The following is a 21,917-nucleotide window of genomic DNA, read 5'->3' as shown; positions in this document are numbered from 1 at the left end:
TTGACATTGATGGTCAAGGTGGTATGTTGAATCAAACATTTGACATTTGACATTTGTTAATGTTGGGCCTTCAACATCAACACCTACTAGTCAAGGTGGTCATTGAACTTTCACTCAGGTAACCTTGTCTTTTTTTATTCATTAATGGTTTATAAAATAAAGTTAGTTAGATTTTGGCAATTGAATAACATTGTTTCATTTTCAGACGCTGACATCAGATGCACCTAATAATCTCTCCACAATGGAGCATGGTGTTCTCTAGTAGTAGCATCTTTGATTCTTTTAACAGTAGTATGAGTCAGATTAGTAAATTTCTAATTTGATGCTTCCCACAGGGCATTGCAACTTCAGATTGTGAGTGTGCCCCTATTACAAATGAATTGTACTTTAATCGACATAGATGGTCTATGATGGCTTTTTTGTAAGACTATGGTTTTATAACATATATTGTACTTTAATCGACATATAACAATATCCAAGTGGTGGTTGGCATGAGCTTGAATATGGCAAGTTGTATGCATCTTGAAGTTGAATATGATATGTTGTATACATCTTGAAGTTGAAATTTGATTAGACTTTGTCAGCATTTGATGAATCTTAAATGTCATTTCCTTATTAATCTTGTGAGTGTGAGGTGTAGGAATAAATATCAATTACTTTGAAAGTCATAGATGGTTGTCCTGATATGATAACCACCACATGGTTGTGCCTTATGAAGAAAAGCTGAACAGATAATAACTAATTGAGAACATCAATTCAAATCCATAATATAGAGGATACTAATAATAGATCTTTGTATATTTATTTTTTCTAATAATGAAATAGGTACAAATGTATTGAGATAAAATGAAGCTTTTCTCTCATATGAAGCTTTTCTCTCATGGATGTCACATGCGTAGGGTATGACCCCGAGTGTTCGATCGAGTGGGGGGGCAAAACAGGAGAATGCGTAGGGTAATTATGCCTAACTCAACATGTCAGAGCTGATAGTTCATCATCGCAACAAGAAGAATGAGAAATCGGCCACGCGACAACATTCCATTGAGTGAGACTGACGATTTTTTTGCCAACCGAAAAATTGCTGCCCTAATAAAACCGTAGGGCAACTTGAAAAACCAAGATAGGCTTTTGTAGGGACCTCTCTTGTGGCCCCGTAGGTTCAAATGGATCGTTCGTAGGTGCCACAAATTTTGAGTTAGGGCCCGTCAAAGTTTGACAATTTTGAGCACTTAGGGCACTCAAGGGACGATGTCGGTAGGGTATGACTCGGAGTGTTCGATCGAGTGGGGGGGCAAAATAGGAGCATGTGTAGGGTAATAATGCCTAACTAGAAATGTTGGAGCTGACGGTTTGTCATTGCGATGAGCAAAATGATAAATCGGCCACGCGACAACATTCCATTGAGTGAGACTGACGATTTTTTTGCCAACTGAAAAATTGCTGCCCTAATAAAACCATAGGGCAACTTGAAAAACTAAGATAGGATTTTGTAGGGACCTCTCTCATGGCCCTGTAGGTTCAAACAGATTGTTCACAGGTGCCACGGATTCTGAGTTAGGGCCCGTCAAAGTTTGACAATTTTGAGCACTTAGGGCGTTCAAGGGATGACGTCAGTAGGGTATGACCCTGAGCGTTCGATCAAGTGGAGGGGCAAAATAGGAGCATGCATAGGGTATTGTTCATTAAATGAATTTTATTGTTCATGAATTGTATTGTTCATTGAATGAATTGTATTGTATTGTTGATTAAATTAATTGTATTGTTCATTAAATAAATTGTATTGTATTGTTCATTAAATGAATTATATTGTTCATTATAAAAACAACACTTATGATGAAATGAAATGAATTGTATTGTTCATTAAATAGCCATTATTAACCATTGTTAATTATTGGAATGAAGATTAAAGATTTCCATGATAAAACCACACACAAATGAGCAATAATTTATATGATCGAATATCAACTTCTGTATATATAAAAATGTCGAATGATTACAAATGTATGTCCATACACAAATATGGCATAAACGCCAACTGAAATAAAATGTATGTCTAAATACGTGAATGTATGTCCATATACAAAATATACATGCCAACTAGACATTTAACCATCCCAAAACTATCTATAACATCCTAGGCTGCTGATGGATCATCAAAATCGATCCTCTTCGCCGCACTGCTCGGCTCTGAAGGATCCTACACAAGAAAAACAAACCACGATTAATATTAGTTATATTATATAATTCACATTCAAAAAGTTAACATAAAAATGAACTATTTAATTGAACTATTCATGTTTACCTCATCTCCACATTTTCTCTTCAGCTTTGCAGGACTCTTGATGTATATCTTTGGTAGAGGAGGTATGTTTTGAATATTTTGATACACAACCTACATATGTTCAGAAACATGAGATTGATACAAGTTAGCATATAATTGTCACTGATAATAACAAATTATATCTACTAATCAAATAATAAAATAAACACACATCTACTCGAGGCATCTCTTCTTCTTCTTCAAGTATACTGGGTGTAGTCATCAAGGATGTGAAGCCAAGAGTTCTCTGTATATATACACAACAAGCATATGAAACTATCAATCTATGTCTAGACATGTATAATCACTATAAGTTATTTAAACTATTCATTCAATCATATTTGCATTCAATTACCTTTCCCTTGTCTCCAATTGCACTACCAGATCCTAGATCACACTACACCGCACTCGTGCTACTTGTCCCCTACAAGACTAAAATAAGATATACATGCAAGTTACTACATAATCTAATTAATACAAATATAAATGATGAGCATGTATGTACAATAAAATACAAACGACTAGGTGCAATAATATATGTACCGTCAAGCTATCGAGGCCAAATGAAATGCCCGACAAGGTGCCCTCCTAAATCTATCTCAATTCATCCTTGGTCATCAACTATTAAATAGACCATGTAAATAAAAATTAGTACTTAATATTATCTAATTTATAAATATTTAATTAAAATATAACATGAACTATGAAAACACAAATCTTACCAATACATCATCAATGTATGATGGCGGTGCCTCCTCGCCTCTAGCATGTGAGGAATCCCTAGGGTATCCTCCAATCTGTGTGATAACCTCTGGTGCATCATGCATCTCATGCACCTCGTAACCTGCACTATCCACAGTAGGATCAACGGGCTGTCCAACTGGACCCAAGCATATGTGCCCACACATGACACAACTATGGGGCACGCATATGTGTGGAGCCGAGGATGACGTGTCACTGGCACCAGATGCACTGCTACCATCAAGAGTAGGCTGAGCTATTGATGCAACCTGAGAAACTAAAAGGCTACTCAAAGAGTGAATAGTCGATATGGTCCATGAAGCTGCCTCACAAATGATATCAGGATGCTGAACTACAGGTGGGGGATCAACAAGAGGAGGGAGGACATATAGGCCCTGGACTACTCTAACTGCCCCAGGTCTATTTTGGGGCATACCTAAACCTACACCCTAGAAAGGTTGGATGTCAAAGTAGTTCACATGTTTGTGTAAAACAAACTCAGCATACAATTTTTTTATGAAATAGAAGGGGATATCAAGATTGTTGTTGGGTGGTTTGTCGAAAACCATCCACCAACAATCCCAAAAGTTTTTCACAATCCCATCATTTGTGCACCATTTGATAGAAAGTTTTGTTTTTTTGGGATCTACGGGCTAACCAGTACGGGGATTGACAAACAATGAGGCGATTTCGGCTTTGGATATCTCAAGATCCTTGATATCCTTATACGACAAGCCATTGCATATTTTTCATAGAATCTCACCACAAAAGGGCGGCATCGTGCTCCTCAGTCATGGTTTCCATACTTTTTACGATCGATGTGAAAGGGTCAAACAATGGGTTTAAATGAGGGATCCTACGATATACTTCTGCAATCCCCCTCAATTCATTCAAATTTTGAATTGAGGGGGGGTTTGGAAAATGAGGGTTTGGTTGTTGCAGTTGTGGTTGGTCAGTGTTTTCATTGTTATCCCCCGTTTTTAACCTAATTGAATGTAAACAATTAAATTTAGTTAACAAATTTAAACAATTAGGTATTTGATTTTAAAAAAACCTAGTTTTCATGAAAAAAAACCATATTTTCAATGAAAAATCAAATAAACATTCACAAAAAATACAAAAAATGAATGAAAATGATTCAAAATGACCAAATTCTTACCTCTAAATCTATTTTTTAGCAATTTTTTGTCAAAACACCGAATATCGGATGGAGCGGATATTGGATTTTGATGAATTTGCACAACCCGTGAGTTAAAAATGACTCATTGGACTGTCACTGTCGAAATATAAAAGTCCAATAAAATTGGATATCCGATTTCAACACTTAAATTATTTTTAAATAACATATATAATATAATACAATATTATATAATATATAATATAATATTATATTATATTATATAATATATAATATAATATTATATTATATTATATATAATATAATATTGTATTATATAATACGTAACATATAATACGTGACATATAATATATTTTTTAAATTATAATTACAAATAAAAATCGGATATCGGATATCCGATTTGCATAGGTAATTACCAGGCCAAGGTGTACTGACACCCAGGCCAAGCAAAAAGTCAACACGGATTTTCTCATTTTTAGGCGAGTGAGGAAGGCTATTTTTTTCACATCGCCACTTTTTGGCCCCCCTTGATCCTGCACTAACCCAATTCCTAACAGGGTATTATGAAGTTCAAATCCACAAGAGACTGCAAAATTTGAAACAAAGGGAGCTAGATGTCAATGCATACGCTGAGGAATTCCACAAACTTAGTTTGAGGGCTAGGAAGAAAGAGAATGAAGTAGATATATTGGCGAGGTACATGAATGGCCTGAGACAAAACATACAAGATGAAATCAAGATCCTCACACCAAACACTATTCATAAGTGTTTTCAGTTGGCATTAAGGGCAGAGGAAAATATCAAGAGGAGAAGTGAGCAAAATCAGAAGCATAGAGGTGGTAAGAACTTCAGAGGTAGAGGAACCTTTGGTAGAGGGTAGAATGCTTCAAGAAATGAAGAACCTCAAAACCAAGAAGGAAGTGGGGAATCACAAAGAGGAACATTTAGAGGATCTGTTAGAGGAAGAAGCAATTTTAGGGGTAGGTTTGGAAGCGCGGGAAGAGGAAATATAGTCTTCACCGGTAGGTGTTATCACTACAATCAAGTGGGACATACCATGAGTAGGTGCCCAAGAAAAACCTCAAGTTCATCAAGCTCATACATGGGTGAAAGAAGGACTCAATTAGTGCAAGAGGAGGACACTCAAAGTGATACATCTCCAATCAGTAAGGCAGGACCAGTGACAGATGGAGAAAATCTGATGATGAGAAAAACCATGCTCAAGATATTCCAAGCTCGAGAGCCACCACAGAGGAAAAACTTATTTAGGACCACTTGTAAGTGACATGGAAAAATTTGTAAGGTGATTGTGGATTTAGGTTCCACAGAGAACATTGTCTCAGTTGAAATGGTGGATAAGCTCAAACTAAAAAGACTACCACATCTCACTCCCTTTAAGGTGTCATGGCTCAACCGTGGTCAACATGTCTTAGTTGATGAACAAGTATTGGTGGATTTTGAAATTGGTGAGTATAAAGACAAAATACTATGTGATATATTGCCTATGGATGCTTGTCATCTTCTTTTGGGCCGTCCATGGAAATATGATGTGAAAGCCAATCATGATGGAGAAAAGAACAGCTATCTCATCACCAAGAATGGCAAGAAGTATCAAATGGATCCATTACCTGATACAAAAGAGGAACATCAAGTAGGTTCAAGTGTCATGTTGCTGAGTGGTAAAGAGTTTCTTAAGGTATTAAAACAAGAAGATAATCAAGGCTATGCTACAGTGATAAAGCCTAAAGATGAAGCTAAGGTAGATCCAATGAGTGAAGTGCCTCAAGAGGTGCAAGGTCTACTAAAGAAATATGCAGAAGTTATAGGAGATGACATTCCTAATTCTTTGCCTCCAATGAGAGATGTAAATCATCAAATAGACTTGATACCAGGGGAAAATCTACCTAACAAAGCTCTTATAAAATGACACCTAGTCAAAATGAAGAGATTGCCAAACAAGTGCAAGAACTCTTAGACAAAGGGTTTATTAAAAAGAGCTTGAGTCCATGTGTTGTTCCTATTGTATTAGTGCCTAAAAAAGGAGGAAAATGGAGGATGTGAACTAACTCAAGGGCAATCAATAAGATCACTATAAGGTATCGGTTTCCCATGCCAAGGATTGAGGACCTATTAGACAATCTAGGTGGAGCAAGCTACTTCACAAAGGTGGACTTGAAGTGTGGTTATCATCTGATAAGAATATGACCTGGTGATGAATGGAAGACAATCTTTAGAACCAATGTAGGCCTATATGAGTGGTTGGTGATGCCATTTGGTCTCACCAATGCACCTAGTACTTTCCAAAGACTCATGAATGAAGTCTTAGTTGAGTTTATTGGAAAATTTATTATAGTATATCTTGATGACATTTTGATATTTAGAAAGTCGAAGGAGGAACACCTTAAGCATGTGGAGATGGTCTTGAAGAACTTGAAGGAGGCTCAACTAAAAATCAACCTTGGAAAATGTGTTTTCAAAAATAGAGTTCGTTTACCTTGGTTTTGTTATTTCACAAGGTTGTTTAAAGATGGATCCAAGTAAAGTAGAAGAAATACTTTATTGGCCTACACCTAGGGGCATAAGTGAAGTTAGGAGTTTTCATGGAATGACATCTTTTTATAGGAAGTTTGTGATAAACTTTAGCCATGTTTGTGCTCCTATACTCAACACCATTAAAGGAGGGATTAAATTTCACTTTAAGTGGATAGAGGAAGCCAATAAGGGATTTGAATTGTTGAAAGCTAAGATAGAAGAGTTGCCAACCCTTAGATAGCCTGATTTCAGTCAATTCTTTACAATAGAATGTGATGCCAACCAAAGGGCAATAGGGGCAGTTTTAAGCCAAGAAGGTCATCCTATAGCATTATTCTCAGAGAAGTTGAATAAAGCTAAGCAAAGATGCTCCACATATGACTTGGACTTGTATGTCATGGTACAAGCATTGAAGAAGTGGTGTCATTACTTGCTGCCCAAAGAGTTTGTTGTTTTCACTGACAACCATGCCCTTAGTTTCCTCAATGGGCAAGAGAAGTTGAACCAGAAACACCTAAAGTGGGTTGAATACCTACAATCATATACCTTCACTATTAAGCATAAAAATGGTACATCAAATAAGGTAGTTGATGCATTAAGTAGGAGAGTCATGACTATGCAGGATATACAATTGCAAAGTGTGTGATTGAATGAGTTAGAAGACTTCTACAAGGATGATAAAGATTTTGCAGAAATATATGCTACTTGTACAGATTTTTCTAACACCTCACATGTCTCTTATTAAGAATATATGATACAATAGGGTTTTTTGTTCAAAGGACATCTTCTTTGCATTCCCCAATGTTCTATGAGACAAAATATTATCCAAGAAAAGCATCAAGGAGGTCTAGGAGGTCATTTTGGCATAGATAAAACTTTGGAGCAGGTTAGTAGGTTTTACCATTGGCCCAAGTTGCAATCAGAAGTGAGAAGATTTGTAGAACAATGTGCAATTTGTCAAAGAGAAAAAGGATCATCAAGTAATGCAGGTCTATATCAACCTTTGGTCATACCTCAAAGACCTTGGGAATGTTTGAGCATGGATTTTGTGCTAGGCTTACCAAGAACTCCAAGAGGATTTGACAGTGTGTATGTGGTGGTAGATAGGTTCAGAAAATGGCACATTTTATACATTGGAAGAGCAACAACAATGCCACCTACATTGCAAGCCTCTTCTTCAAAGAGATAGTCAAAATTCATGGTCTTCCAATCAAAATAGTTAGTGATAGAGATGTGAAGTTCATAAGCAACTTTTGGAGGACAGTTTGGAGAAGGTTGGGCACCAAGTAATCCTTTTCATCTACTTATCATCCTCAATCAGATGGTCAGATAGAGGTAGTCAATAGATCATTGGGTAATTTGCTAAGATGTCTTACAAAACAACATGGGCACACTTGGGATTTGGTACTCGGTTAGGTAGAATATGCATACAATGACTCATTGAACCAAAGCACAGGTAAAAGTACCTTTTAGATAGTGTATGAATTTCATCTTAGGGGAATACTAGAGCTCAAAGATCTCAATTCTATGGCACCTAAGAGTGCACAAGGTGATAATTTTGTAGAAGGTATCAAAGAAGTGCATGATAAGGTAAGACAAACCTTAAAACGAAAGTCTAAGCAGTATAAAGTAAATGTTGATAAAACAAGAAGGAATGTGCAATTTAAAGTTGGAGACTTAGTATTAGCATACCTAAGGAAGGAGATACTTCCAAAAGGGCAGCGTACCAAGCTAATGATGAAGAAGATTGGACCTATCAAGGTGGTGAACAAATATGGACATAATGCATATGAAGTTGAACTCCCTCCCACCTTGGGTATTTCTCCTATCATTAATGTATGTGATCTCTATCCATACAAGGGAGAGTCACAAACAAACTAGTTGGATACTTCATCACGGGGTAATGAAGATTGGGTGAGAGATTTGCCACCAACCCAACTGGTTAAGTTGGAAAGTATCTTGGACACCAAGGTAGTAAAGAAGACAAGGAAAGGGGTCTACAAGCATTATCTTGTAAAGTGGGAAGGGTTACCTCAACCATATGCTATGTGGATGTTAGAATCAGATATCCTTCAGCATGGTGTTGAAATTGCAGACCTCTTAACTCAAGGGACTTGAGTTCTTTGTCTCAGGGGAGTATGGTGCAGGACACCTAACACTCCAAGCATGCAATTTTGTTTTCTTATAAGTTTTTTGTGTTATCTCTCATGATGTAATAATGGACCAACCTTTTGGCACTGAGTACAGCCATGGTTGAGTTGTCCAAGATTTTGGTTGTGTCATTTGTGTTCAAGATGCTATCAACCTAGGAAGTTGTAATGATAATGTTGATCACAGGAGTAGTACTATAGATCATTGTCATCATGTAATAAGGGTCTATTGTATTGTGTTTAGGTCTTCTAGGATGCTTGAGGGCCTTTGGGAGCCTTGGAATGCAATTGAATGCAAAGTTGCATCTCAAGTGACAAAAAATGTAAAAATTGTTGAGCAACATTTTGCAAAAGTTGCATTTTTGGATGTTGGCGTTGAAATGTTGCTTCAACCAACTAAACCATTATCATATAAGACAAAATATACTTCATTGTATGGGTTTGAGGATTTGAAATGCAAGAGCAAGTTTTTGAGTTGTAAGCAAATCTTGTTTTCTTCACCGTTTTAACAATTTTCTTGGTTTTTGTTGCATTGTACGGTCTAGTATGAACTTTTTAGTAGATTGACATTGCAGGCATGTGATTTTGTTGAATTTTCCTTCCAATAAGGTAGATTAGGAAGTCTGGTTGTGTTTAGTTGTAGAGATCTAACTCATACTTTGTGACTAGGTGTAAAACCCTTGCAAAGTAGGGTTTAAGAGCAAAATGGCTCTAACCTGAGCATCCATTGATGGCACTAATTGAAATAAAATGGAATGCTAGGTTAGGGTTTGTACATAATTTTAGAGTAGGTTTTGGTGTTTTTGCAGGCCTTTGTGGTGATTGTGCAATGAAGCCCTAGGCTCACTGCTAGGAGTTAGTGAATTAGGACAGAAGAAGATGTGCAAATTCTGAGCACATGTGGATTGGTAGAAGAGAAATGGACCCATTTTTGGAAAGACTTATGAATTAACTCAAATAATACTCAATTTATTCGAGCATATGTTTTGATTGGTGAAGGTTTTAAAGAACAACTTTGTAAGTCACCTGGGTAGGCCAAAACCCTTGAAATTAGGATAGTTTTGGTTTCCAAATGTGTATGGAAAACCCAGATGCAATTATTTAATATTGTATGAAACTATGAAAAGGGTATCCAAATCTATAATTTATTTGTATATTTATTTGGGAATTTTTTAAACTAATCCCTAAAAACCGTCAATGGAGGGGTAATTGAATTAGGCCTATTCGGAGCTGGCAGAGACAAAGAGAGGTTGGGAAACCTTGGTGATGGATTTGAAGGTGCTCAAACCCCTAAAAGAATTCAAAGACACTATGTGAATTCATTTTGAACCCATTGAATTAGTTGGTTTATTTTGATCCTTGCAGAAGTTGTTGGACCCTTAGGAGTGGTGTGTAGAGATTGAGGTGGCAACCTTAATAGGAAGGGTTGATTGTGTGAGATCAATGGCTATACCTTGGAGGAAAGCCAAAGTGGATCATACCTTGGAGGTATAAATAGAAAAACCCCTACCAAGTTCCATTGGATGGGCTTGAGGAGTTAGAGGGTTGAGTAAGACATGCAAAACCAAGAAGGTGGCTAGGATAAGCTCCAAGGCTCTCTCCATTAAAATGGTTTCCCATAAATGTTTTTTGGCCAAAGTTGGAGTGGGGCCATATACTATGAGCAAGTGAAAACTCAGAATTTTGGGATTCAACATGAGCGAGAATAAAATTAGCTTTGACAACAATAGCAGAAAGTTGAACTGAAATTTTTTCCATAAGATTTCTAGTCCTCCTAGCACCCCAATAGATTGGAAAGCAATTTACTTCCGATTATTCCATTTAGAAAATGGTTGACCTTGACACATCTCTGAAAATTTCATTTCTTGAATCATAATATCATCCGCCCCATAAATCTCAATTTGAGACTTGATCAAGTGTTTCTTGTTAGGAGCGTTAATGCCCCTAACATTTCACGTCAAGATTTTCATACTTGTCTAGGAGAGTACTCCACTTTCCTTGGGATAAATTTGTCATCTAGTGTCAATTGTAAACCATCTTTAACTTCCTTAGATATCTTCTTAAACAATATTTTCCTCTTTGGTGGTTGACCAAGTTTCCTCTTAGGTTTAATCATGTGGGCCTCCTTTTTAGACCTAGTCTAGTAAATGGAAGGAATAATTGGGATGCCATCCACCAGGTTGAAGTGAGGATACACTTAATTACCAAAGAACAACTGAGATGTAGGAGAGTTAATGAAATTATTTGTCACAAATAGAGGACTGGACAGTTCGCTTGGACTTTCATCCAATTCTTCATCAGGAGGAGAGACCTAATAATCAAAATAGGACTGAGAAGCAAGGGAAATAGTGTCATTCGCATAAGAGACCACCTCCACTCCATCAACACATTTTTGAAGAAAAAGAACCATAGATCTATGAACAGTAACATGAGGATCCATGACAAATTTTATCTTATGGAGAGGAGCAGGCAATAATTTTGTTCGGGGGATGTGCCAAGGAATGGGCTCCTTTGGTGAAAGGAAAGCAAGCTCCGCTTCTTGTTGAACAAAGTCACTACAAACTTTAAGTAGAATAGTCTCAATGATATCATCGTATACACCAACCAATATAGATTTTTTATATTCTGATAGAAAAGACTTGTGATGAAGAAGCACTTTAGACTAACAAGATTTTGATTTTGGTAACAACGGCTTGAAAGGTGAAAGTGAAAAGTTTTGATAACCCAACAACATTTTAATCAGCCCATCTGAAACCAAAATAACCACCAACCAAAAAAAAATATTCCACACTTGAAGACCCTAAAAAACACTATAAATCTAGACAAGGAAAGAAGAGACATCAAAAGAGGTTGACGACCTATGTTATTGTGCAGAAACTAGATCTGTCTGAAGAGGAATAAGCTCATGTGAGCCCATGAGAGGACCAAAGTAGCAACATAGATGAGGGTCTAAAGAAAATTCAACACAAACTAAAATCTCAGACCCTTGATATGGTTGATAATATGAGGAGAAGTGGCCCAAAGATTTAGCGAACCAATCCGCAGTAGCAGGATCCTGAACAACAATCTTTTGTAACAAGGTCCCATATTTAGAATAGATTGAAGTTTGTCTGGGAAATAGTTTAGATAAGTGGACCAAGATGCAAACCGTCAACTGTCGATTAGGACTTTCAAATGGGATGAGATCATATTTTACATAAATACTGATTTGATTCATAACCAGTTGCATAAGTTCTAAATTCATGTTCTCTAGGGGAATCGCAGGGAAAGAAACCCAAAATTGGGCATATTGCATAATAGATTGAAGAGGGTCAAATTTTTGGATTCCATGGGATAGTGAAAATTCCAAACCCATCAAAAAACCATCCCTTGAATTTATGAGCTATATTTTGAAAAACATTTAGAAGAGAAAGTCACAATAGAATAACCACAACCATTATCAATGTTGAAAGCTTCCAAAACCCCTTTCCAACAAGATTAAGCCCAATTTTTGATAGTTGCAAAATTAAAGGAATGGTTCTAGAGATTACCTATAAGAGCCCTCTTTTTGAGATCTCCAATCTGATCAACTAGAAGATCCTCTAGAACAAAGAGTTTGAAATCACCTTCCTGATCCCTTCTACCAGTATTTTGGAGTTGCGGAAAAGCTTCATTATTCTCCCATTGAAGCGGATTTTTTCTAACCCAAAATTTTAGTTGACTTTTTACTTTTTTGAAGGGAGGAGAGGAACAAACCCCTTCCTTTTTGGATTTTGAGGCTTAGGCACCTAACTAATCCAATCATTAAGATTTGGTTTTGAAGGGATCTCCTTCAATAAGCGGATGGCGATGATGCGATCTAAAATGTGGACTGGAATATTTTGACAGGTTAGAATCAAAAATAGGGGAACACACCTTGATATTATTTGGGAAAGTAAGTGATCTTTTAAGAAGACTAGAGAAACGCCCATTCTTGATACTCCACTTATTACATCCATCTCCCTATATCTGCCACTTTTGCCTCTGTTGTAAAGGAATATTATTAGGGTGGGATACTAGGTAATGCCACTGCCCCTGATGCAGTGGAATATTGTTTGGGTATGATATTTTTTCGAGCCACTATCTCTTTTGCAATGGGATGTTATTTGGGAATGAAACCTGACTCCTTGAGTCAAAAATTTCTACGGACTTCTCCCCCAAGCCTCTAAAACCTTTATTTGGGTATGTATTGATAAAGTATGATTATTCAAATAAGTGTTTGAATAAAATATTGGATTTGTATTTCAATAATTTAATATATATATATATTTACTACACACATATTCTAATAGTAATTCTTGATTATTTCTAAACAAATTGAAAATAAAATTATAAAATAGAGTGAAATTTAGGGTTTTGACGTATATATAACTGAATATGTCAAGTGGACCAATTATGCTTGTGAAGGATATCCATTAAGTTCCAATTAGACCAATTTTACTCATGTGAGATGGGTTCTTATGAACTATTATAAATATGAAACATGAATTTTAAAAATTGACTAGCTACATGTAATGGAAAACTAAAAATGCCATTATATAATAATGAGTATATAGCTTCATAACAAATGATCTATAAGTATCTTAATAAATAATAATAAATGATGACCTAGGCCTGATTGCCTGGGTTTTTAAGGTCTTTTTTCAGGCTCTTGCCGACATCTTCCTGGTTGATGGCCCTCTATTCTTTGTGTTTGTGGATGCTTTTTTTTCTATCGAGTTTTTTTGTGGTGATTTTGTGGCTCTTGTGTTGTTTGGGGTCTGGGTGCTCTCCTCTTTGGATGTCTCTGCTTCGTCTCTGTTTCTCTATGTGTGCACTCTTCCTATGTGGGACCGTTTGGTGTTTTCTTTGCTTTGCTCATTTGTTTTCCTTTCGTTTTCATTTGAGCAATTATTTCAAAGTTTAGGATTTTGTGGGCTTTATTCTTCTCGATTGTCAAGTAGTTGCCAAGAGTTTTCAAGGGCTTGGTATGATTGTAGCTTGTTTTTGGTTAGAGATTTCTCCTCTCGAGGTTGTGCTTGCACCTATTGTAACCTGATGCTTAAGGCTTTTTCTTCTCATGTGGTCTTTTCTTGTTCTTAGTTGAGTTCTTCCCCATGTGGCTCCTATCAAGGTGGAGTCTTATCCAGTGGCCATGGTGAGAGTTTGGTGCATCTTGCTCTCTTCTTCCCCTTTCACGATTTCTATTGAGGCAATGACAATACTTATGGAGGTGGTGTTTTGCCTAGTGAGAGAGGTTGTTTGTTTCTCTTTATGGACAACTTTTGTCTCTAGCTGCTCAGTTGTGGGGTTAAATCGTGTTCTTCTCTTCATATGGTTGGCTAATTTCTCTTTTTCTCCTAATGAGGTGGGTCCCTTTTCTATTGAGCTGGAGAGGGGTTTTTATAGAGGAGAGATGACTCATCCAAAATTTTGTTGTTGCTTTCATCTTGGGGGTTTTGGGAGCCATGTCAAAACCCAATCTAAAGGTTAAGGGTGTCGTGACTAAACCCTTGGTTCCTATATCTTGCTTGATATTTGAAATCTCTCTCTCTTTGGTTGCCTTCATGTTCTAGTGTAGGTTGTCCTGGGTTTCATGGGTAAACCTTTGGTGATTAGGTTAAGGGAGCCTTGCCAAAGCCCTTGTTTCAAGTCAAGGGATCCTTGCAAAACCCTTATCTTATTGCTAAAATCTCTTCTATGAGTGTTCAATCTTGGCGGGTAGCTTATCTTGTTCTCTACTACCTTTTTGATGTTTAGTTGACGTTTGGATACTATTTGTCTTTGTAATGCATCTTTTTGCAATGTTCTCTTTGTGGGTTCTAGATTCCCATTTAATTCTAGAGGGTTTTGAGTCCCTTCAAAACCTAGGGTAATGGTTTTCGAGTCCGCTCAAAACCTGTTTTATCTCTAATAAAAAAAATGATCTATAAGTTATAATACTTTATGAAATATTTGTAAAATGATAGAAAAATAATTAGATATAACTATAAGGAAATACTCTGTAGTTGAGCTAATTGGAGATATATTAATACTATAAAATAGGTGATATTCAAAAAAATCATTATGGTTAAGTAAGAATGAAAACTACATTATGCCTATTAGGTAAACCAACCATTCTCATTTCTAAAAGATGAATTCCTAAAAATTCATTAATACACTATATGAATATTAATTTAGTATTAGTGAAATCATGGGTCTTCATATTTGTGTGTATCATGTATATAAAAAAATATGTCAAATGGACCATTTATGCTTGTGAAGGATATGAGTTGAGTTCCAAGTAGACCCATTGTACATATGTGAGATGTATTCTTGTCAATTATTAGGAATATTAATATAAATATTGAAGATAGACTAGTTACATATAGTAAAAAACTAAAAAATAACTATTATATAAAAATATAAGAAGTGTGGAGCTTTATAACAAATGGTCTATAAGTTATAATAATTTTAAATCTTTTATAAAATGAATAGAAAAATATAAATATTTATTCACTAATATATTATATGAATATTAATTTAATATTAATGATGTCATGGGTCTTCATATTTTCGAGTATCATATATATAAATGAATGTGTCAAATGGATCATTAATGCTTGTGAAGGATATATGTTGAGTTCCAACTAGACCAATTGTACACATTTGAGTTGGATTCTTATAAACTATTATGAATATGAAATATAAATGTTGAAGATTGACTAGTTACATGTAATGAAAAACTATGAAAACACTATTATATAAAAATATAAGAAGTATGGAGCTTCATAACAAATTATCTATGAGTTATAATGATTTTCAAATCTTTTGTAAAATTGATATTAAAATAGTTAGGTGTAACTATAAGAAAATACTTCATGGTTGAGCTAATTGGATATAGAGTAATACTCTAAAATAAGTGATATATTAGAAAAAGAAAATTGATTAAGTAAGATTAAAACTACATCATGACTATTAAGTAAACCAACCATTGCCATTTCTAAAAGATGAATTCCTATAAATATTTATTCATTAATTTATTAAAATGATTATTAATTTGATGTTAATAAACTCATGGGTCTTCATATTTTTTATTATCATATATATAATTGAATATGTCAAATGGATCATTTATACTTGTGAGAGATATATGTTGAGTTCCAACTAGACCAATCGTACACATTTGAATTGGATTCTTATGAACTATTATGAATATGAAATATAATTGTTGAAGATTGACTAGTTACATGCAATGAAAATTTATGAAAACACTATCATATAAAATACAAGAAGTATGGAGCTTCATAACAAATTGTGTATAAGTTATAATAATTTTTAAATCTTTTGTAAAATAGATAGTAAAATAATTAGGTGTAGCTATAAGAAAAGACTTCATGGTTGATCTAATTGGATATAGAGTAATACTCTAAAAGAGGTGATATTCAAAACAAGTAATTGATTAAGTAAGATTAAAAATTACATCATGACTATTAAGTAAACCAACCATTCTCATTTCTATAAGATGAAGTCTTATAAATATTTATTCATCAATATATTATATGAATATTAATTTAATATTAATGAAATCATGCGTGCTCAATATTGTGAATATCATTTATATAAACAAATAAACCATTTATGCTTGTGAAGGATATACGTTGAGTTCCAAGTAGACCAATTGTACACATGTGATATGGATTCTTATGAGCTATCATGATTATGAAATATAGATGTTAAAGATTTAATAGTTACATGTAATGAAAAACTATGAAAACACTATTATATAATAAAAATATAAGAAGTATGGAGCTTCATAACAAATGATTTATAAGTTATAATTATTTCTTAATCTTTTGTAAAATCCATAGCAAAATAATTAGGTGTAACTATAAGAAAACACTTCAAAGTTAAGCTAATTAGAGGTAGAGTAATTCTCCAAAATAGTTGATGTAGAGTCTCCAAAATAATTTATAGTCAAAGAGATCATTATGGTTAAGTAAGAAAAACCAACTATTCCCACTTAAAAAGTAAGTTTTTATAAAATTCTATTAATTAATATATTGAAATATTATTTTAATATTAGTAAAGTCAACTACCATCCATCCGCATAAAAGAATTTCCATGTCTTATATAATAAAATAATAAATGTGAAAATTTCCTCTTTTATAAAACGGATAGCAAAATAATTCCGTGTAACTATAAGAAAAGTAATAACATCTGGAATCGATGGCGTGCTTTGCTTCCGAGAGTTCACCATCTCGAAAGTCCTCCTTAATGTATAAATAGACGTATAAAAGAGAGTTTCTTACGAAAGTAGAAATTTACAGCGACTTCTTCAGTTTCGTGTGATTTTTATTACTTTCTATGATCGATCATTCTTCCGCACTAGGGACGTTTCGTGAACGAAAATTGTAAGACTTATATGGGGTAACAATGACTTTCACAGTTAACATTCTCCAACGTCACACATTCCTTATACTTAGAGAGACCCAGACAGAATAGAACAAAAAATATCACAAGTAAATGCCTGTGTCTGTCTGTTGCAATGACCACATCCATCATTTTCCTCAGCTTGTTTATGTCTCTGTCGCTGCAGAACTTTTGTATAACGTTAGCTTCTCTGGCGACCTGTGCGCCGCCTTCTGCAATTGAATGCAAAAGCAATGCATGCGACATCTTCAATTACCAAGGCATTTGGGACGATCATGCGGATTGCAAGGCTCAGTATTCTGCATGGCCCACATCAGAAACAGAGCTTGTGCAGGCTGTTGCGAATGCAGTGAAGAAAAAGCAACGAATCAGAGTTGTGAGCAAGCTGTCTCACAGTGTGCCAAAACTTGTGTGCGTGGGAAGCGAAGGCCTCATCATATCCACCCAAAACTATGCCTCTGTAATTGAAGTGAATAAGACCGCCATGACAATTAGGGTTCAGGCTGGAGCTCTGATGAACGACGTTTTGGAGGCGGCCGCCAAGGAAGGATTGGCTCTGAACGCCATGATTTACTGGAACGGCGTCTCCGCCGCCGGCGTTATCTCCACCGGTGCCCATGACAGCGGCCTCGTTGGAAAAGGCAGTGGCGTTTATGAGTATGTGGTTGGAATGAGATTAGTTGTTCCTGCTTCGCCCTCCGAAGGCTATGCAAAGGTGATCAGCTTGACAGAAGCAGACGAGGAATTGAACGCTGCCAGATTGTCTCTGGGTACTCTTGGAGCGATTTCCGAAGTCACATTCGGTTTGGAGCCAATGTACAAGCGCTCCATTTCGACCATGGTGAAGGATGACACTAATCTGGAAAATGAAGCGGAGAGTTTTCTGAGAGCTCACGAATTTGCAGACATAAACTGGATTCCCTCACACGGGAAGGCGGTTTACATTCCCATTGATAGACTTCCAGTGAGTGTTGCAGGAGATGGCCTCAACTCTATTTTTGGCAGCGCCAGCAGAGCAGTTGAAATTGAAAAAAAAGCGGCTTACTGTGAGTACAATATTGTTCATTCAGTCAACAAATTGATACGTCTCTTGACGTGTTTGCTATCTTTAATGATTACCAAATTGGCAAAATATAGGTAGTTTTCCTCTTATACAAGTAGAAAGCCAAAAACTGAAATTTAATATGGAGATTATGTCATATCACTGCATGGGTTAACTTTTTGTTTTTATAGCTTTTTACTCATTTTTTAAGATTAAATCTTCTATATTCTCATCACAAATTTAAATAACATCATTTTTCTAAGATGCTTTTGTGTGTATTCATCTAATTATCTGGTTAAATCATGTAGATGAAGCGATCCAAGATAGGGCAGATGTTGAAGCTATATGCAATGCACTCATAAATGATACGCTTGATCTTGCAATTAATGGTAGCGGCTTATACAATGATGGAAAACGCTTTACGGGGTACCCAGTAATAGGATTCAATAACCACATGCAAACATCCGGTGGATGCCAAGCAGGAAGATACTCTGTGGCTTGCACTCCCACATCAATTTTAGATAAAAATGAGACCGTTTGTTCATGGGATCGACGAATATACACTACCTTATACTTTGGTGTGGAACTAAGAGTGTCTGTATCTCATTTGCCTGAAGTTATAAAGGATGTGAAGAGGATTAGGGATTTGAATCCTAAAAAATTGTGTGACATGTCTGGAATATTTATGCGTTCTATCAAGAAATCTGAGGCATATTTGGGACCTAAGGAGGATTTGGTGACATTCGACATGATGAATTACAGGGCAAGGGAAGCTGGTACACCCAAGTGGAATGAAGATGTCTATGAAGAGATTGAACAGATGATAATTGAGAAGCATGGTGGTGTGTTACACTGGGGGAAATCTGGGGGATACTTGTTTCAAGGACTTGCTAAGAGGGCAACTAACCTGGAAAAATTCTTGGAGGTGAAGAAGAAATTTGATTCATCTGGAGTGTTTTCTAATAAATGGACAAATGGTTTATTTGGGATTGGAGGAGGAAGTCTAGAGGTTTTCAGGGATGGGTGTGCATTGGATATGGATTGCAAGTGTCGAGAGGATAGGCATTGTGCTCCCCAAAAAGGGTACTTTTGCAGACCAGGGAAAGTTTGGAAGAAGGCACATGTTTGCACAAAAATCAATTAGCGGTTTATAATTCATCTCTATGTGGAACCTTATGTAGTCAAGTATTAAATGAAAATAAATGTATTCTCAGTAGAATAAATTACAACATGGTATTCCAAGTTGTAAGGACTATATGATATATCATTTGGTTATATATTTTCATATATGTATTTGAACATTTGCTATTAGTTCCTACCCCCTTCAAGGAACTATTGTCAGGGGCATTCGTTATCCTGCCAATACTTATATTTTCTCCTGCCAATCACATTGCATGTATACAATTTTTGGTTCCTGTCGTTCCCTATTTTGCAATGTTTTGATTGTTTGATGTGAAGAATTTTTAGTTCAAATGCATTAATGAATGAATTTTATCCCATCTCATTGGATTAAATTTTGAGAGCGATATAATTGCTTTCACATGGAATGAGGCGGGATTTACCTGGTGCCTGCAGGGCTGGAGTGTTTGGTATTCTGTAATGGCGGAGATGGAGACAATGTTGGGTTGATGATAATTGTAATATCTTCATCACTTGTTGTCATTGATGAAACACTCTCACACACACATATGATTACATTGACTACCGGTGTAACTTCAATTGGTTTACACTGTCAACTGGTATATTTAAAGCTTTATCTCTAACTGGTACTCTGTGTCAACCGGTATGTGCTTAAGAGATAACCTGTGGCTACACTAAGTTGGCATCAAAATGAAAATGAAGATGAAGATGAAGATGGAGATCAAGCGGAAGATTCCAAGACAACAGATCACATGTTTTGTTCTAACTGGTATTGAGTGTTCTAACCGATATCTGTTCTTGTGATGAGTTACGAGCACCATTTTCTTGGTGTTCATTTTTGTGATGAGTAATGTTTACTTGTCTAGATACACTGCACCTAGGAAATTGTGTTTTGATTTCCTTAGGCCGACATAAGATTTGAATATCTATATTAAGACATCTTGGTGAATCATTTAAAAATTGATAGTGATGGAGAGGAGATTATGCGAATACTCATATGCATAAAGAGTGAAAGCTTTTGTTGAAGAGCGATAAGTGTTAAGATGAAGAGCAGTGTTGAATGTACTTAGAATGATCTAATCAAGCAAATATTGTGCTACTCAGAACAGATCAAACCATTCTTGTTGTTTTCTAATCATTACAACATAATCAAATCCCCTAACCGAGTAAGCTCTAACAAGCTTCATTGTACAAATCCTCTAACAAGGTGATCCATTAGTTTGGATTCTCAAATCCTCCAGCGAGGTTACTCCTAACAGGGTAGTACTCTTAATAGGGTATAAGCTTCTAATCAAGCTTGGGATCTCTAACAAGATTCGCTCCTAGCAGAGCACTTTGTAAGGCCTTAACCGGTCAGTTATCTATTATTGCAGATAGTTAACTTGTGAATTCCATCTCGTCGTGGTTTTTACCTATTTGTGTTTTCCACGTATAAACACTTGTGTTATGGTGGATGTTTTACTTTTTGTGGATGTTGTTATATCATTTTGGGTAGCATTTATTTTTTTTAAATGCTTAATTAAGTTCATCTACCATTTAGTGTTTGAAGTAGTGTTTTATTTGGTGTCACTAATTCACCCCCCCCCCCACCTCTTAGTTCAATTCAAGTCCATAAATTGGTATCAGAGCCTAACTTCTTTGAAGCCTAACCGCTTAGAAGGGAGTCTTGAAACTACCATGGGGGACAAGAGCTACTTCGAGATGGTTAGAGAGCTAGAAGCTAGCAGAAATGAAGTTGAATCCTTTAGGGGCAAACTGAAAGCTTCTCAAGTCAAAAGGAGAGAGCTATCTGAAATTTTTTTTAGAAATATCTGATAATAGTTCTTCAGATGAAGTCAATATTGAAGCTTTAATAGATGAAGTTGAAAAGGTGAACGGTGAGAAACTGAATCTAAGAAGAGAGCTAGAAGGTCTCACTATCCGCATGAGTCAGGAACTGGAAGCCAGAAGAGCTGCTGAAGATCTTATCAAGGTAAGAGATCAAGAGATTATAAAGATCAAATGGGAAAAAGACACTATGCATGAGAACTTGATTGCTGAAACAGAAGAAAAGGAGAACCTAAAGCTAGATCTTGAGATGGCATCGTCTCTGAAAGAGAACCTGTCTAAGCATAATGAAAATCTTATCAAAAAGCTTACTGAAGCCAATGAGAAATTGGAGAAGTTCATCAAAAGTTATACCATGTTGGAAGAACAAATTCAATCACAGAGAATGGAGGGTGATATCTCTGGACTTGGTTTTCATACAACTAAAAAAGGTGAATCCTCTGGTACAAATAACAAAACTGCTCCTAAAGTCAATAAGACTATCGGTAAGAAGGTTTTTAAACCTGTCTACTTTGTTTGTCATAAGCCTGGTCATATTGCAAATGTCTGTAGAGACAAACCTAACACAAATACAAATTACAATACTAATGCTAGATACGTGTCTAGAAATTTTGAAGG

The 21,917-nt window shown here is 35.8% G+C and overlaps 1 protein-coding gene across 1 annotated transcript; it reads left to right on the top strand.

Moving 5' to 3' along the window:
• Positions 1-17,385: 17,385 nt before the first annotated feature.
• Positions 17,386-19,576, top strand: LOC131058942 (probable L-gulonolactone oxidase 4). The gene is made up of 2 exons (XM_057992470.1): positions 17,386-18,336; positions 18,641-19,576. Exons 1-2 carry the CDS (start codon positions 17,406-17,408, stop codon positions 19,474-19,476), a joined length of 1,767 nt encoding a protein of 588 aa, XP_057848453.1. The 5' UTR covers positions 17,386-17,405; the 3' UTR covers positions 19,477-19,576.
• Positions 19,577-21,917: the final 2,341 nt, after the last annotated feature.

Source organism: Cryptomeria japonica, chromosome 5 (genome assembly GCF_030272615.1).
Source record: "Cryptomeria japonica chromosome 5, Sugi_1.0, whole genome shotgun sequence".
NCBI classification, from domain to species: domain Eukaryota; kingdom Viridiplantae; phylum Streptophyta; class Pinopsida; order Cupressales; family Cupressaceae; genus Cryptomeria; species Cryptomeria japonica.
This window is presented reverse-complemented; position numbering and strand designations above follow the sequence as displayed.

What these genes read in the sequence shown, in the direction of transcription:
- LOC131058942 (XM_057992470.1), top strand. Translation starts at nt 17,406, where the DNA reads ATGACCACATCCATCATTTTCCTCAGCTTGTTTATGTCTCTGTCGCTG. An exon ending in TGAAAAAAAAGCGGCTTACT is followed by an intron (nt 18,337 to 18,640) that starts GTGAGTACAATA and finishes TAAATCATGTAG; the next exon opens with ATGAAGCGATCCAAGATAGG.